This window comes from Panthera uncia, chromosome C2 (genome assembly GCF_023721935.1).
Source record: "Panthera uncia isolate 11264 chromosome C2, Puncia_PCG_1.0, whole genome shotgun sequence".
Taxonomy (NCBI): Eukaryota; Metazoa; Chordata; class Mammalia; order Carnivora; family Felidae; genus Panthera; species Panthera uncia.
The window spans coordinates 105,907,024-105,924,190 of NC_064810.1; the positions used below are offsets into that span (position 1 = coordinate 105,907,024).

General features: G+C 42.7%; 1 protein-coding gene across 1 annotated transcript in view; it reads right to left on the minus strand.

Moving 5' to 3' along the window:
• The window catches only part of KCNAB1 (potassium voltage-gated channel subfamily A regulatory beta subunit 1), a 267,418-nt gene that overhangs the window by 9,338 nt on the left and 240,913 nt on the right, over positions 1-17,167 (minus strand). Inside the window, exons 9-12 of the mRNA XM_049628657.1 lie at positions 12,485-12,570; positions 11,706-11,826; positions 10,264-10,358; positions 2,397-2,517 (exon numbers count right to left, since the gene is read on the minus strand). Coding sequence (XP_049484614.1) covers positions 2,397-2,517; positions 10,264-10,358; positions 11,706-11,826; positions 12,485-12,570 — 423 coding nt within the window. The remainder of the gene's footprint in view (positions 1-2,396; positions 2,518-10,263; positions 10,359-11,705; positions 11,827-12,484; positions 12,571-17,167) is intronic.

Below are 17,167 nucleotides of genomic sequence, written 5' to 3' on the forward strand. Positions count from 1 at the left end.
CTAAATCTTTCCACGTGGACAAAATAAAACTGTGAAGGCAACAGGCCAAGAGATCCAGGACTTTTTTTTTTTTTTTCCTTGGCTGCATTGTTTCCTGCTTTGCACTTAGAGAACTCCTTTTGGCCCTAATGGAAGTTCTGAGGTCAAAGCAGGGCACTGGGAAGATTATTGCCCATAAACTACCTGATGCCAGCAACAGCCAGTTTTCCTCATGGGCTGTAGGACAGAGGAGGACCCACTGGGCCGAGCTGACCAGTGTGATAGGTAACACACACAGATGATTCAAGATAATTAGCATCTAACCAAGTGTCCTTAACCGTCCTATCCAGAATGCCTATGATCAGGGTGTGAAAGCTGGCTCCCGTGCAGGTATGTGCCGCAGGAGCTAGCCCACGGTCGGGTTCAAGGAGTTTGTTTCCTGCCAAAGGATTCCCTTCCCCCTACACCCCTTCTAGCAGATCAAAGGTAACATGCCTGGAAATCATTTCCCTCTTGGTTTGAGAGTTCTGTGCTTGAAAGCAAAACTACTTGTTTATAAAGAAAGAAAAAAAATGACAAGCAAGACATCTAGGGGCACAGAGGGAGGAAAGGGAGAATCAGAGCATGTTTTAGACTGTAAAGAGCATCTTTCAGGTGTATCTAACATCTAGTGAAAGTCTAAATCTGGTAAAGGTTTCCTCTTTAGAAAGACTGTGTTCTGTCTTTCAGAGCTAAATTCAGTACTCACTGTCACGTCACTGCCTAAAACCATATTTACGACCATATTTGAAGAATAGATGTTTCTCTCTGTGCCTGTCACTTGGACCACATGCCGAGGCTAGGAATGGACAGAGTTTTAGGTCCAGGGTGTCTAATTCTTTGCAAAAACAGCAGCATCATTGTTACCACTTCCTGGGTACCTACTCTTTGCTTTATATCTATAATTTTGCTCTACTCAACAAATTTATAAGGTATCTATGATACCCCTTTTATAGATGAGAAAATTAATAAGTTAAATAACTTGCTCATGGTCAAATAGCTAATACTTTTTACTGTGCTTATTAAAGTTACAGGAATGCTAATAATCATATCATTCTTTGGCTTTTTTGTTTTTTGAAAGAAAAGATTAAAACAAGGCCTGTATATATACTTAGGTTAAATGATAGTCCCCTCCTCCCCAACCACCTCCCCTTTCTGTCTCTGATGGCAGCCATTTTTTTCTTGCCTTGCAACCACAGACAGATCATGCATCTAACAAATATTCTATCAGGTCATTTTATTTTCATAAAACTTATCTTGAGCTTTTTATCTCATTTCACTATCAGATTAGCCCCAATTCCTGCTATTTCTTAATCTTTAGGATTTTTTTTCTAGACTCTACACCCATTTTATTCTTTTCTCATAACTACCCCGTGGATTTTTTGTTTTTTTACCTTCAGTTTCTTTTGTAAAGTGGAGATAATGACAGCAGATACTCTGGTAACATCTGTAAAGTAGGGCTAGTGATAGCATACATCCCATGGGAGTGTTTTGATGATTAAGGAGACAACAGCGTGTAGAAAGTGCTACTGTAGAGCAAGGAGCTGAAAGTCTCCAGTCTTGTCTTTTTAATACTTTGCCTCTAAGCCACATGTGGCAGCTGTTGGCAACATGAGGGGTGTTTGGCCTGAATCGAGACGTGCTGTGGGTATAAAATACATTCTGGATTTTGAAGACTTAGTACGAAAAAATGTAAACTATCTCAACTTTTTTTCTTATTACATATTAAGATAATGTTTTGGCTATATTGGGTTAAATAAAATACATTATTAAAACTAAGTTCGCCTATTTCCTTTTTAATTTTTTAGTATGGTCACTAGAAAATTTTAAGAATGTGGTTCACATTATATTTCTATTGGACAGCACGGGTACATGTGGTTTTCAACTGTATGAGTGACCGTGACCTTTCATCGGCTCCACAGTGTTAATAAGAGGACTTTTCTTCATGGCCCCTCAGGAGGTTTCAGGGCAAACACATTTCCCTGTGGCAGTAGCCTTGGGCCCCCGGGACAGCCCTGCTTCTGGCCTCTCAGCGGCCCTGCCTCAGCTTCCACAAGGAGGGAAATTTGAGCCAGAAGACATGGATATCCCTCCATAATTGAGGGGCGCTCACCCCTGACACCGTGAGGATGTGTGTGTGTGTGTTCACTGACTTGTTCTCCTTTGAACTGTGTTATAAGGGACAGAGGAAGGAAATACGTATTCTTAGCATCTAGAAAATTCTGGGGAACTCTGAAAACATTTTAGATAGTATTAACTGGGAGTCTGTGCTCCTGACGTCAGTCTGCCCCTACACTAGATGTTTTATCGTGACAGGGTGGTAAAAACTCTATTTTCTGTGACCTAGAAGGGCTTCCCCTCCCAGGTAATTTTCTTACCGACAGCCAGCTGAGGTAGTGTGCACCCGAGGCGCTCAGCAATTGGGGAGAGGTCTTTTAGTTTGTTCTGCTGTTTTCGTCCCTCTTCACTTACAATTCTTTCCTTCAGCCACTGGTAGCACTAGGGAGACGAAGAGCGTTTAAAGGTTAACCTCTGGTAAGGGCTGGAGGCAAAGATTATTAAGTCCGTAAAATAGGAGAGCCCTCATGATGAATTCCTGAGTCTTCTTCACTAACCTTCATGTTAGTGTCGTGTTATGTGACATGTTAGTAACATGTTATGTCACCTTGTACCATGGTGACAAGGATGCCTGTGCTTTTAGGCAAAGAAATGTTCCCCACGGTCTCCTTGTTTACTGGTTCAACATAGACTGATTTTTGACTAATAGTCACCATTCAAATCCATCAACATGCACAAAAGTTGTTAGAATCCTGACATATAATCGATTATACGTAGTCTGCTAAGTGGAGGAAATGATGTTTCTCATTGCAATAGCCCAATTTTAGAATGTAGAAAAGAAATGGGACGTTTCGCCAAGGTCTGTTATGTTTCCTTTTTGTCAAGAAGGCCAGGTGCCAAGCTTTCTGCGCAAAGAAAGCCATTATCTTACATTCTGTTATAACTATCTTTATGCCTCTTGCCTTCTATTTACTCCCAGTCTCCTCTTCTCACAGCAGGGCTTTATTATGAGCTCTCTCATCTTCCTAGAAGCAGACAAGGCATAACTGATAGGTACCAAGTACATTTTTAAAATTTTTAAGTGGATAAAGACTATCCCACATGTGAATTACCTTTTGTATAGCGATTGAAACTTAAAAAGGTAAGGAGGCTCAAAATGGGAAACTGTTCTTTAAAACCTGTGAGAAGAGATTGACTCTGATCCGTAGCCTGTAAAAGTGAGCTAATTTCCCCGATAGGAGAAAAATCTTTTACAACTTCTCAATGCCTTACTTTCCAGAAGGTTCTGCTCTTAAGAAATGAGGGACAATAGACTGTTCTATGCAAAACTTACACTAAGCAGCAACACCCAAAGGTAAAGAATATTTGTAAGAATGCGTTAGTCTGTTTTAGTGAAAATAACAGCAACCATCCCCCTGTGTGGCAATGTGGACTTTCTCCGCTGCCCGTGTTTGCGAAATAATTGCCACAACAGACCTTTACCTTCCCAAAGGCAATAATGGTCACAGACACGCCACCCACATGATTTCAATAAGGCTGCTTGCTTTTGTTTTTGAAGTATTTTTTTCCTCACTGGAAGACAGTATTTCCAAAGAAAAGGGTAACCACATTATGTTTTATTATGATTTTTGGAATAATTTTGTAGATGTAAAAAAGAGAAAGGGCAAGCTGCCCCAGTTCTATTTGCTTCCTAGATGTCAAAGGCTTACGGTCTGGCTCCTCACTCGAGAGTTTGCTTAGGGAGATGGCCAAGAGGTCTCTCAGTCTCAGCTCTGGGAAACCTCAGCGTCTTCCAGGACGAAGGGCCGCCTGCAGCAGCTCTCCAGAGGGGACAGCTGGTGCCAGTGGTGAGGAGACGAGCACCACCATTGGGGCCCAGGGGCTTCCCTGGCCAGACCCGCGTGCTGGGTCAGAGAGCCCCTGAACTTACTTTTGCTGTCCTCAATGGGAAGACATTACCAATCCTTGCTTTAGTTTCATAACATCTTTCAGGGAACCAGTATCTCTGAGTGTTCATTCAAAGGGGAAAAAAAAGGTTGAAAACCAATAGCCAAATGATTGTTTTTTTTTTTTTTATCATAACTAGGAGCATTCTTGAGTTTCAGTATATGCCACACGTAAGGAATGATTGTTTTATTTATCACTTACGGAACTCCAGTTTTGAAATCTTTATCGTGTGGAATGCATTTTGTACCCTCAGGATTGAGGTACAAGTTTTGTGAGTGTGTGTGTGTGTGTGTGTGGATTGATTCCACCCATGCACACACCCGCACACACAAAATAATCGAGGCAGACTTCTAAAAGTAGCAAACATCAAACATTCATTTATTGAGTCACTCTCTCCCTACACTCAAAACACTATAAATCTCGTTGCTTTAATCATTGGAAAACATAAGCAGGCTAGGATTTTTAAAAACTAGACGCATAGTATTTATACTGCTTTCCTCACACTAAAAGAAACAAAAGTGTTTTTGGAAATAAATAGCTCTAACTGCTTTACAAGTGGGAAAATGTTAGCATAGGGAGGAGATGAGGCTTAATTAAAATATAAATATGGAAGCGAAACAGTGTTTTTTTCTAAGAAGATTGGTGGTGGGTGTGGTTGTGTGCAATAATAAACCCAGTTTGTTGACTAGGCAGCAATCTATGAATCAAAAGCTGAGGCTTTTTCTTCCAACCCTATTCTACTGCTTACCCCAGTGCTGTAGTGATGTGGTTATATGTTGACCTAACTGAATGGGAGGCAAGGCTGGGCTTTTTGTTCATCGCAGCCTCCGCAGTCCTGACACAGTGCTTGCCATAGAGGAGGGGCTCAGCCGATAGTACAGTGAGGGAGGAATCTGAGCAACCAGGGCTCCACGGGGTAAAACCAGATCTCTCCAATGTTTCAGATCAGGCACAGGCACCCCTTCCTCATTCCAGTGCAACTCTGCCGATAGTCCTGTGTGACTCCACAATGCCTGTGGATCGATTCCACATCGTTTCATAATTCACTCCTTCGCATCTCTAACAAGTCCCCAAGTTACCCTTTGAAGGTGGAGACTGACCCTTCTTCCCCGTATCCTCAGCACTCAGCACAGCCCAGCACTGAGTAGATTGTTTGCCAAAGGGAGGGGAAAAAGAGCTTTTCTGTGCAGATTAGTGGGCTGTTACTTTTATACATAAGTCACAAAATTCTCTAAATTTTCCGAAAGCCCATTTCTTTGCCATCTCCCAATGCTGTGACCATTTTACAGGTAATGATGGGGGGCGGCGGGGGGTGGGGGGGTGATGGGTAGGAGTAATCTGTGGGATTGGCCCTGAAGCCACCAGTTGGCTGTTTGTTAATAATGGATTGAAAGGCAGCAGCTGTAAAGCCATGGACAGAATCAGCCACATGTCCTCTCTGGACCTTGTCTAGAATAATTTAGCATCCAAGATCACTGACTGTTGTCATTAAAACTTCAAAATCTCTGGCTCAAAAGAGCAGCAAAGTCTTTGATATTAAGATTGAAATCTCTAGGTAAAATGCTGAAGCTAAAAAAATTTCCTTTTGAAATTACACCATGATGTGCACTATCCTTAGCTTCTTTCTTTAAAAAAATTTTTTCATGTTTGAGAGAGGGAGAGAGCACAAATGGGGGAGGGGCAGAGAGAGGGGAGACACAGAATCCAAAGTAGGCTCTAGGCTCTGAGCTGTCAGCACAGAGCCTGACGCAGGACTTGGACTCATGAGCTGTGAGATCATGACCTGAGCTGAAGTCGGATGTTAACTGACTGAGCCACTCAGGCGTCCCAATACTCTCAGTTTCTTAATGTGAACACCTGGAGTATTGGAACTGCCTCTTTTCCCCCATCTTGACGCACCTAAGTTTGCATGTTCCCATTTTCATTTGACAGAGGGGTATATACCTTTACGATTTTTCTATAAGGCATTTCGCCAGCAACAGGAAAGAGCTGCCCATAAATTTTATTGTACTTTTCATTTCTATTTACAATTTCTATTTAAAAACTACATACCTGGTCTGCTGATCAGACTTTGTTGATCTTCCCTTATGGCTCATTGCACTCATTCAACAAACACTTATTGAGTACCTATCATGTGCCAGGCTCTGTGACGTTACCTGAGTTTCACTGTCCGTCCCAGAGGTATTCACAAATCACTGTCCAGTAACTTGAGAAGTGTTTTGTAGTTGGGGTGTCTCCCTCCGTGATTGCCTCAGAAGCCATGCTTATACTGCCTCCTTGGGGAAAATGCCCCTAACAATGGTGCATAATGTGAGCCGGTCATAGCACTTTACCCTTTGGGCTGTCATTGGTCTAACAGGTTGGCACATGACTCAGGCTTGGCCAGTCTTCTCTGAAGTCATAAAGAAAAGATAGATCGCTATCCTCTCATGTTACGTACCTTTACAGATGTAAACCTGCAAACACCAGCTTTCCTGCTCCTGGCCTCATAGGGAGGACCCATTTGCAGTAGAAGATGATGCACACATGCAGAGAGAAATAGAGGAGATGGGGAGTCCTGACACTGTACAAGTTTATGGATGGAGTCAACCCTGAGACCGTCCCCATCCCGCTCTTCCCAGTGAGTGTCTGTCTGTCCTCCTTCCTTGATTAAATTAGTTGGAATTAAGTTCTGTGGCTTGCAAATGGAGAATTCTGACTCTGTAAGAAGTGTTAATGGGATAACAGAGGAAGATGCAAATGATTCAGTTTTATAAAGCGAGGACAGGCTTCCTAGAGGTGAAGAATACCAAGCTTTGTCTTTAGAGATGAGGGCTTCTGCAGCAGAATGAAAAGAAGGGCATTTCTAGGAGGCAGAGAACAGTGCGTTTTGGGTGAACAATACAGTAATACAATATAGGGAGAGACAATAGAAGAGTGTGCACAACTTAGATCCCAACGGTACTTCCTTGAATGCTTTTCTGTTGAATTTGGGTTTTGTCCCATAAGCAATAAGTGGGAAGTGAGTAACAGATTTTAATTTTTTTTTTTTAACGTTTATTTATTTTTGAGACAGAGAGAGACAGAGCATGAATGGGGGAGGGTCAGAGAGAGAGGGAAACACAGAATCTGAAACAGGCTCCAGGCTCTGAGCTGTCAGCACAGAGCCCGATGCAGGGCTTGAACTCACAAACCGCAAGATCATGACCTGAGCTGAAGTCGGACGCTTAACCGACTGAGCCACCCAGGCGCCCCTATGAGTAACAGATTTTAAGCAGAGCTATGATCTGGTCAGATTAGTCTTTTATTTTTTTATTTTATGTTTTTTAATTTTTATTTACTTTCAGTGAGAGACAGAGAACAAGTGGAGGAGGGGCAGAGAGAGAGGGAGACAGAAACCCAAGCAGGCTCTGCACTGATAGGGCAATGTGGGGCTCAAACTCGCAAACCGCGAGATCATGATGTGAATCGAAATCAAGAGTCAAGACGCTTAACTGACTGAGCCACCCAGGCGCCCCAGATTAGTCTTTTAGAAAGATAATTGGTCACCGTGATGGGCAGTTGGCAAAAGGGGAAAAAAAAAATCAGAGAGTGTAGATAGGAGGTTACTGCAGCAAAATAGGTAAGAAATGACAATCTGAACAAGGGCTGTGCAGGGGATGGGCCATAGAAAGTCAGGATGTGACCTGGAGGAGTGGGTGCCCCACTGGACAAGAGAAGGGAGGGAGAAGAGTCTGACATAACCCTTGGCTTCTGACTGGGACGGCCAGATGGAGGGTGGAGGCACTGTTACTACGAAGGAAGGTCAGGTTCTGGGGGCGGGGGTGGGGGGGTGAGGGGAGACAATAGATTCCACTAGGCATGACTAATGCCCATGGGAGATGTCTAACAGACGTGAAGAAGTAGGAGTGTACAGCTCAGCAGTGGAGACAGAGCTGATGACAAAAGATCTAGAAGTCATTGTTAGAGCATTGGGCCAGGTGCAGCCTCCAGAAAACCCCTGGGTAATACTGCTTTCTAAAAGACCCCTAGATAGGTTTTGTTCTCACTGTGTTAATTTACCTTCAAATACAAGTTCAGTACTTACAACGGCAAGAAATATCAGTGTCTATTTTATTGGTATGACTTACAATAGCTGATGTGAAACGCCAGCCATTCTATTGGGGGTGGGGGGAGGTGAAAGTTGCTCACTGACTTATCTACTTGCCTAGAGCTCTATCTTTATTTTATTTTTAATTTTTTTTGCTTCAGTTACTCTATTCAAGTGGCCTTTCTAAGCGCACATATAGCACTATGGAAAACACTCAGGCTAATGATTTAGGAAGCCTTGAGAGTCTGGAGCTCTAAAGAAGCTGCTTTGTGATCAGATAGATGCCTTTCACCTGTTGAAAGCCTTTCACGTTTATTGTTAAGGATGTTTCAATAGATGTTGGCTTTATCAACGTCAACAGTAGAAATATTTTTCTGAGTTGCTTTTGGACTTAGCCATCTTCAAGTACTTCGTCTCTCTTTTTATTATTTATTTATTTAATTTCTTCTTTTGTTAGTGTTTTTTGTTTTTCTTTTTTTTTTTTTTTTTTAGCTGTTTGTAAGCTTTTCCCAAACAATGATGGAGGTCAACCAATCAACACTCCAAATACAGTGTAGCTACTTCTTCCTTCATTAAAAACCTGGGTTTGCAGGGAAACAAAAATGTCTTAGGGGCAGATAAACCGAGAGCCAAGAGACCCGGATTCTAGTATAAACTCTCTCTGACTTTGTGCTCTCAAATTGTTATCTGACCTCTGTGCTGGCTCAGTTTCTACATCTGAAAAGGTTTACCCTCTTGTATGGCATACGTGGAAGTACTTTGAGTGTTTTAAAACATCTCTGAAAGAATGTAAGGCAACATGCCTGTCTACAACTGATCAAGAGTCATCTGTATCCATTCACGTTTGCGCAGATAAAAGGTGATGAGGAAAGACAGCCCTGGGCGTGGCACATAGTAGGTGCTCAGTAAAATCGCACTTTTCAGTGCTTCCCTTCCATCTTCACTCATTCCTCACCATTTTTGTTTCATACCTTCCCTAAGATGCTTTTAGTCTTTCCTTGCTAATTTATTTAAACTTGGTTCAGAACAATCTGCAGTTTTCAGAAGCAAGACCACAATTAATATTCTAGGATAATTACATCTTGTGACAATGCCAAGCTAGGAACAGCCCTGTCACCATGCTTTAGGAGATATTTATAGTGTATTATTTTAGAGAACAAACTAGCTAATAGGTCAACTGTAACAAGCAGAAAGGAGAGCGGGAGACGCAGAACCTTGAGACTGTTCTGATTAGCGAAGCACATAGTGGTCCCAGACAATTGATTACAGGGTTGGTGGTTTGAGCCTGACTTGAGCTGTTCCCCTGCTAACTTTGGAGGCAAGAGGCAGTGTCAGACTTCTGCTTTCTCTTAGGGGCCTTTGGTGTGTCAGTTGTAAAAATGTCTTTATTCTCTCTCCATTGACATTACCATTTGTGATTCTAATGTTATTATACATTGTCTCAAGTTTTTAAAAACAGACATGTTAATGATAATAATAATAATGAGGGATGTATGGAGTACTCTACAATGAATTAATCATCCAGATATTCTGAATGGAGGTAATTTTATGTCACTGATGTTGAATACCTTTATGCTTCAGAGAAGAATTTAAACTGTAAGACTCAGTGGCCAGTTGACCCTGTGAAAAATACCAGCCTTGAGCCTGAGTGTCAGATCCTTGCTTGGCTATGCATTGGCTTCCCAAAGCCTCCCTCCTTAACCTGCCCCCCCTCCCCCCACAGTAAACAACATCAACCAACCTCAGGCCATACTCAGCTACAATTGGTCAGCCCCAACTGTTTGGTCAAATAAAGTAAAAATAGATCCTCTTATAAAGAAAAGGGATTTTACATTTCATCAGTTTCAAAGCAGGAATGAAATGCCTTCTTTAACCTAAGAATAACAGCTAGGGATTTGATCCCCCATAAGTGCAACCAGGTCATTGGGCATTTCCTCCTCGTCCCCAGAGAATTTTCTGTGCTGACAGATTCTGAACGCCTGACTGACGCCCAGCCAGGAGCAGAGGCCTCCCCGCGGCTCAGGAGAGCCTGCCTACAGACAGTGGCCCGGCCGGCCGAGGCCGCGCTGTGCCTGAGCCAGGAAGCCACAGGCTGCTGCCGAGCTGCTGTGTTCAGTCTTCTTCCCTCTCTCCCATCCCCAGACTCTCTTTCTAGAAGTGGAGGAAAGTACCTTCAGCGAAGCCCTAGAACTTTCAGGCACTCCATTTCCGTATTTTCCTGAGATGATTCCACAGGCAAGTGGAGACCACGTCATTGCTCCAACTCCTGCAGAAGAAGGAAACTGAATATGGTGCTTGTGCAAACTGAGAGCAAAAGTGTGGGAGTACTTAAACAGGACTTGGGTAGTTACAGGAAAACAGCTAGTCAGATAAGTCAGTATACTTCTTTCCATTACATTTTAGTTATTTACAAGTTGTGCTTCATTTTAAAATTTCTTTTAATGTTTATTTATTTTTGAGAGGGAGAGAGAGAGGAACAGGGCCTGAGCAGGGGAGGGGGAGAGAGTGAGGGAGGCACAATCTGAACCAGGCTCCGGGCTCTGAGCTCTCAGTACAGAGTCCAATGCGGGGCTCAAACCCATGCACCATGAGATCATGGCCTGAGCCGAAGTGGGACGCTTAACTGACCGGGCCACCCAGGTGCCCCGGTCGTGCTTCATTTTTATAAACCAGTTGAACACGTCCTGTCAGTTGTAGGGAGCAGGCCTTGTCTTCAGGCCAAACAAGCCTGAAACTGTGGCTCATTCATAATTTCCTGATGTCCAAAATTGACGTCTCTTTTTATACTCAGAGACAAACACTATGACTTGCACAGGAGGATGCTTCAGTGCTTCTCTGGTCCACTCTGCCCGAATAGTGCCTGGTACATAGAAGCCCCGTGCCTGCTGCATGGTAGACACACAGCAAGTGCCAGCAATTGTAACCGTTATTGCTGTTGAATTTTTTATTCTTTTTTTTCCCCTCAGCCAGTACTTTTCCTGCTCTATAGTTTAGGAACCTCTATTTTTTAGGAAGAAAGTTATCTCTGAACAATGTTTTCATAAATAAGTCTGGACACGGCTTATTCATATTTTTCTGATAATCCAAAATTCTTATGTATATGTTGCATATATATTTCTTTCTTTGAAATTATGACATCTACCTTCATAGATATGCAGGGCTAGGCTTGTCAGGTATTCTAGAATTCCCCGTGTCTAACTTCTAACAGGCACGGAGTTGAAGATTTAGATGTATATATCCATAATTTTTTTTTTTTTTTGGAAAGGCAGTTATAATCTACTCAAAGATGCCTGCCTTGACTAGAGAAGCACCCTACGAAAAAATGAGTTCATTCCTTGTTTCTGCCCTTCTTTCTATACGCAGTTTTTGGAACACCTACAGAGTACAGCTTATACGCCAATCACAATTTACAACTGATTGGATTTCATCAGTAATACCCTATAGACTACCCTTTAGGGACTTCTGATGTCTTTACAGTCTCTGAAATGGAGAGTTCTTACAATCTCTATGTTAATTAGGAACATTAAGGAAAGCATTTCAGTAATACTTTTTTTCCAGATCACTGATACTTCTATTGTTAAAAATAATCAGTAAATTTGATTGTGAAGATTACCTATTTTATGGTAGAGCTCTGGTAGCTGAACCTCCACTTTCTCTCTCTGAAAAAGATGGTACTCAGCTTGTTCACAGACCGGTGGGATCATATTGAACTGCCTTGCTACAGAATAGGCTTCCTGGGGAGAAATAAGATTGCAGCTGAATTGATACTGATGAGAAATAAGGCTGCCCTGTGATTCGTATGCATGAGCAAACTTCGTTTTAGTGAAATCAATAGAAACCAAGAAACATGTAGGATGCCAAATAATAAGCGATGTTATGGCCATCAATCTCACTAAGAGCAATATCAAATGCAAGAAATCCTTATTCTTTGGGAGGGTCTGGACCGAGTAAAGTCCAGGGCAAATAAGTCAAAGTGTGAATCGTAATAGTCCATGATAAAACCCATAATTTAAGTTCCTAAAAAAATAACTCACACTAACATATAAAGATTAGCATGTTATAAGCAGTATAGTCATTTAATACAGTTTTTAAAAAGGAAGTCAGACTATTTTGTTCATGTATGTCACTAGCTGGGGAATCCATTGTATCCTCTTGCCACTGAAGAACGTGACAGAATATGATTCTTGTTAGAGACCTGCACCTTCACTGTTGTATTCTGACCTGATGAGATCCGGCCCCATATCCACCTCTGTAACGACAGAATTGATCATAGCATTCTAGTGCCAGGGTGATTGTTAAGAACGTTTGCGAAAGGTCTTGCAATTTACACATTGTATCTGAAAAATAATAATAAGGTATTTAATGGCCGTTTAAAAACAGAAATGAAATTACCATGATCTCCATAGCACTCCACCGGGAGGTCCCCCAGTACATTGCCATTCCTTGGTTTATCACATGTGTCATGGCTCGAACAATTTCTGTAGAAGCCCAAACAGCATTTCATTAGTTTCTCTAATTCTCAGAGTTATGTGATCTTTTTTTTTTTTCCGCCTGCCCAAATGTTAGAAGCTTAATGCAATTATTTGTTTTATTAATAGAATTACTTTGACACTGGTGACAACATAATAGTCTAACATGAAATATTGACGGTGTGGAGGCTGCTGGTACTTTTGGATAATTCGACTTTCCATTTTTGGTTTGCAGCAATACCACTAAATGATATTAAAAACATAATGACCGCTTTAAGTTCTTCCTTTACTTTTATTACTTCATGGTTGCTGGCCTGATTAAAGAACATATGATTAAACCTTTCTCAAAACCTGGGTACCTTGCTCACCAAAATAAGAAGAGGAAGCATTTATCTTGACTATGTAGAATGTAAGGTCACTGAGGATAGAAGGCCTGTCTTCGTGTGTTGGATTTGCAGAGCTGGGCCTCACACAGGGTGTCTGTTTAATAGAGATGACTCAACAACAATGTGTTTAGCAGAAAGATAAACATATTAAATGCTGAACAAACAGCTGAGCCACAGTGGCTCCCAGCCCACAATGGCACACCCTGTCCTTGACCACTTTGAACTAAACTTTATTCTAAGACATCCATGTGATGCATTTCACCAGGGCCTGTTTGTGGCCCCACTGAGTTTGCTCATCAGCTTCTTTCAGCTTGACATCACATTTCCTAAACAGGAGAATGAATCCTTTCCCCAGAGAGCTAGAGTTGAGCTAATTCTCCTGGCACCAGCCAGATGTGATACAAAACCAGAGACCATGGAGAAACTCACGCTCAATGGCGTGGAAAGTCAAAGACATGGCTGGATTTCTTTTACAAAGCGGGTCAAAACACCTAGGATGCCATGTTATTTGACAATTTTCAAGGGGTTGCAGGCCTCATACTTCTCTGTGTCCTACTAATACCCATAGGGTACATGTCTTTCAGAAAAATCAAATCCTTGTCTCAAAGTTGAGTTGAAGTGGATATATTCTTATTTTATTTGTCACAAGCAAATTGGTATCTAAATTGGTAGGGGACAGGATATGGAGTGAAACAGCCAGGGTTGGAGACTTGGCTTTCTTGCTTGTTTGGCTTTTAAATTGCCCTTGGTTTATTTGTTTGGACGATGGGAATGCTTTTACTCACCATCGTCTTCCCAACAGAGGTGGAATTTGGCTGATAAGAAAAATATTTTTCTTTCTTGGAGAGAGACTCCTACGTATCAGGTAATAACTCAGTAATCACCCAGCAACTAAAACTCTAAGTTCCTTCTCTCTTATAAAGCAAATGAGATACAAAAAAAAGCTACTTGAAACATTTTCCTCTTATTATACAAATGGAAATGAGCGCTTTTGATGAACATTTCTAGAAGTAGAAAGCCATCATTTAAATCTCTCCCCAGAAGTTTTCACTCTGCTCAGACACTTCCACGGTTGCACCGGCCCCCTTCCTTTCACATCCTGTTTCATTCAGAGCTCAGGAGTTCATTCCATCAGCAGTATTCATTAAGTGTCTGTAGCGCCGGGTGCTGGGGATATTGTGGTGAATCAATCATGTTGGTAAATACGGATGAGGTTAACAGGGAATAAATTGAACCCAAGACACTCCCCTATCTCTATTCTATAATCAGTAAAATGAGCATAGGACAGTTTAATGGCTTGGCCACATCGTTGTCACTGAGGCTTTGACAAGAGCAGTTAAAGTCAAGTGGCGGTTGTGACTTCCTGTACCTTCATTCACTTATTCACCATACACGTATTGAAAACCTAATTATTTGCCAGAGACTGGGCCAGCTGCTGGGTTCATCTGTGAGCAAAACACATACAGGGCTCCTGGACTCAGGGAGTTTAGAGTTGAGAGGAGAAAGAATGGGGACATACACAAGTAAGTAATTACAAAATGTGAAGTGTTATGAAGAAAACAAACAGGGGGCTGAGATAAGGAATGAGGTCAAGGAGGGTCTCCCCAAGGAGGAAGGTGTAGGCATCAAGAATGAAAAAGGAGCCAGCCATGTGAAGCACAAGGAAAGAACATTCTAGGTAGATGGAACAGCATGCACAGGAGAGAGCTTAGTGAGTTCTAGCAAAAAAGTAGTCTAGCCATTGTGGCAGGAGCTTACTTAGGAAGGAAGGAGGACGGGGTAGAAGATACAGTTGGCAGAGGGCAAACCATGTTGTTTGTATGTTATTCAAAGTTTAATGGGAAGTTAGCATTCTCTACGTAAGGAAATGAGAGGATGTAGTTTACGTTTTTGAACACTATTTCTGCCTCTGCTATAGGGAATCTGTTGTGAGGGGGAGGGATTGCAGGAAGCAGGAAGATCTTCAGGAAGGAATGCAGTGTTCCAGGCAGGAGATGAGGGTGGTGGTAGTAAAGACAGCAAAACATGGATGGACTCAAAATATATTTTGGAGGTAGAATCCACCAGACTTGAGGATGGACTGAATGTAGCAAATGAGGGAAAGGAAGGAATCAAGGCAATCTCCCAGATACCTGGCCATTTACAGGGATGAGGAAGACTGAGGGGGCAACAGGTTTAGAGAGAAAAATTAAGGGTTCTCTTTTTTTTTCTTTTTTTTTTTTTTTGTTTTTAAGAGAGAGAGAGAGTGGTGGAGAGGGGGCAAAGAGAGAGAGGGAATCCCAAGCAGGCTCCATGCTGAGTGCTGAGCCTGACACGGGACTCAATCCCACAACCCTGGGATCATGACCTGAGCCGAAATCAAGAGTCAGACACTCAACTGACCGAGCCAACCAGGCACCCCAAGAGTTCCTCTTTGGACATGCAACATATGGAAATGCCTGTGAGATCCTAAAGGGGAAATATCAGCTAGAAATCAGTGGACGAACGACATGGTCAGCAACCTGGGCAGGAGAAGATATGTTTATCAGTGATCAGTCTGTTAGTTGTATTTAAATTCACAGAAGTGGATGAGCCTACATACCGGGAGTCTGTCAAGAAAACAGAAAAGGTTCTACAAGCCAGCCCAGGAGTCAAAGGGGACACTGCAGGGTTCCAGTTTATCAGCTGCCAGAGGAGTGGGAAGGAAGCCAGGGTATGGGATGTTTCAGAGTCAAGAGCAGACAGTGCTCTGAGAAGGACCTGTGCCCACAGAGTGGAACACTGTGAGCGTTCAGATCAGAGGTCACTAAAACAGTGCCTGCTGGGTTGGCCAAACAGTAGGGAGGTCCTTGTAGGTTATGAGAAGAACTGTTGCAGTGTCAGTTGTGCGATGGGACCACAGCCAGGCTGGAGCAGATGGAAGAAAGGGGTGTGGGGAAGACAGGCTTTCGGCATAACCTGAGTGGACTCTTTCAAGTTTGGAAGTGAATGAAACACAGAAATGGCTCAATGGCTGAAGGGGTACTGAGGGTCAAAGGAGAGATTTATTGTGAAGATGGGAGATGTTAAAAGTAAGCCTGTGTCCCATTGGAGTGATGTAAAAGGGCGGGGGGTGGGGGGGAGGGATTGTTGATGATCCCTGCTGGGGGCTGGGCCAGAAGGGAGAGAAAGACTTGTTACAGTGAGATAGAGGATGGGCAAAGTACCCGTGAGGTGCAGAGGACACTTCTTCCAGATGGTGGAACCCCAACAAGTTTGTAAAATTCACTGGGGGAAGACATGGGAGCTCCCGAAGAATTCTATTCCCAATAAGCTATCAATCAAGTGAAAAAGAGGTGGGTGTGAGGACAAGGTAAGCGTGAATGGTTCAGAGTATGGACAAGCCGATGCAAGACTTTCTAATGCCCCAAATCTTTTAGTTGCTGGTAATTTCTTGCTCCTCCCAGATTTGTTGGGCTTCTGACTCTGGCGGAATGAGGAACTCTTGGTACTTCTTATCCTTGCAGGAGGCTGCAGCAATGAATGCAGGCAAAAATGGCGGGAGAACTGAGGGGCCGCAGTTGGAGATTCATGTTGCCACAGATTAAAAATTAAACTTAATGAATGTTAAATTTGTTTTCCTTCCTTCCTTCCTTCCTTCCTTCCTTCCTTCCTTCCTTCCTTTCTAACATCAGAGAAAAATCCCCCAAGTTGTTTAGCCATGTAGCAAGAACTTGCCATACTAATATGGCTGAAGGGGGCTTTTACACAATTCTACTGTTTAAGGACACAAGAGGGCAGCATTGTTGAAAGAAAAAAATCAACTGAGTCTAGGTGGTTTTACTCCTGTCTCCTGGAGATGCGGTTTAAAAGCACCCCTGTCACAGCATGCATTCCAGGTGGGAAAAGGATGTTAGGAAGGTTTTTATGTGCATTGTAATGCACCTGCCTCTGGGAAAGGATATGCAGACAAACATGATTAAATCTGGCAACCCAGGACAGAATGCAACTCCCTCTGCTTTTCCAGAAAGCGGTGGTTTTCATCAGGGACTGCACATTAAAACACACTACAACATGAAAACTATACTATCGGACCTCCACTGAAGTTCTTTTATATCAGAATCTTTAGATGTGAGGCCCCGGCATCAGCAGTTTAAAAACTCATCCCAGGTGATTCTAGAGTGCAGCCAGGGTTTAGAACCACTGTGCTAGTCTATACCAATCTTAGCTAAGTGTACTCCCTGCCCCGAGCCCAACCCCCC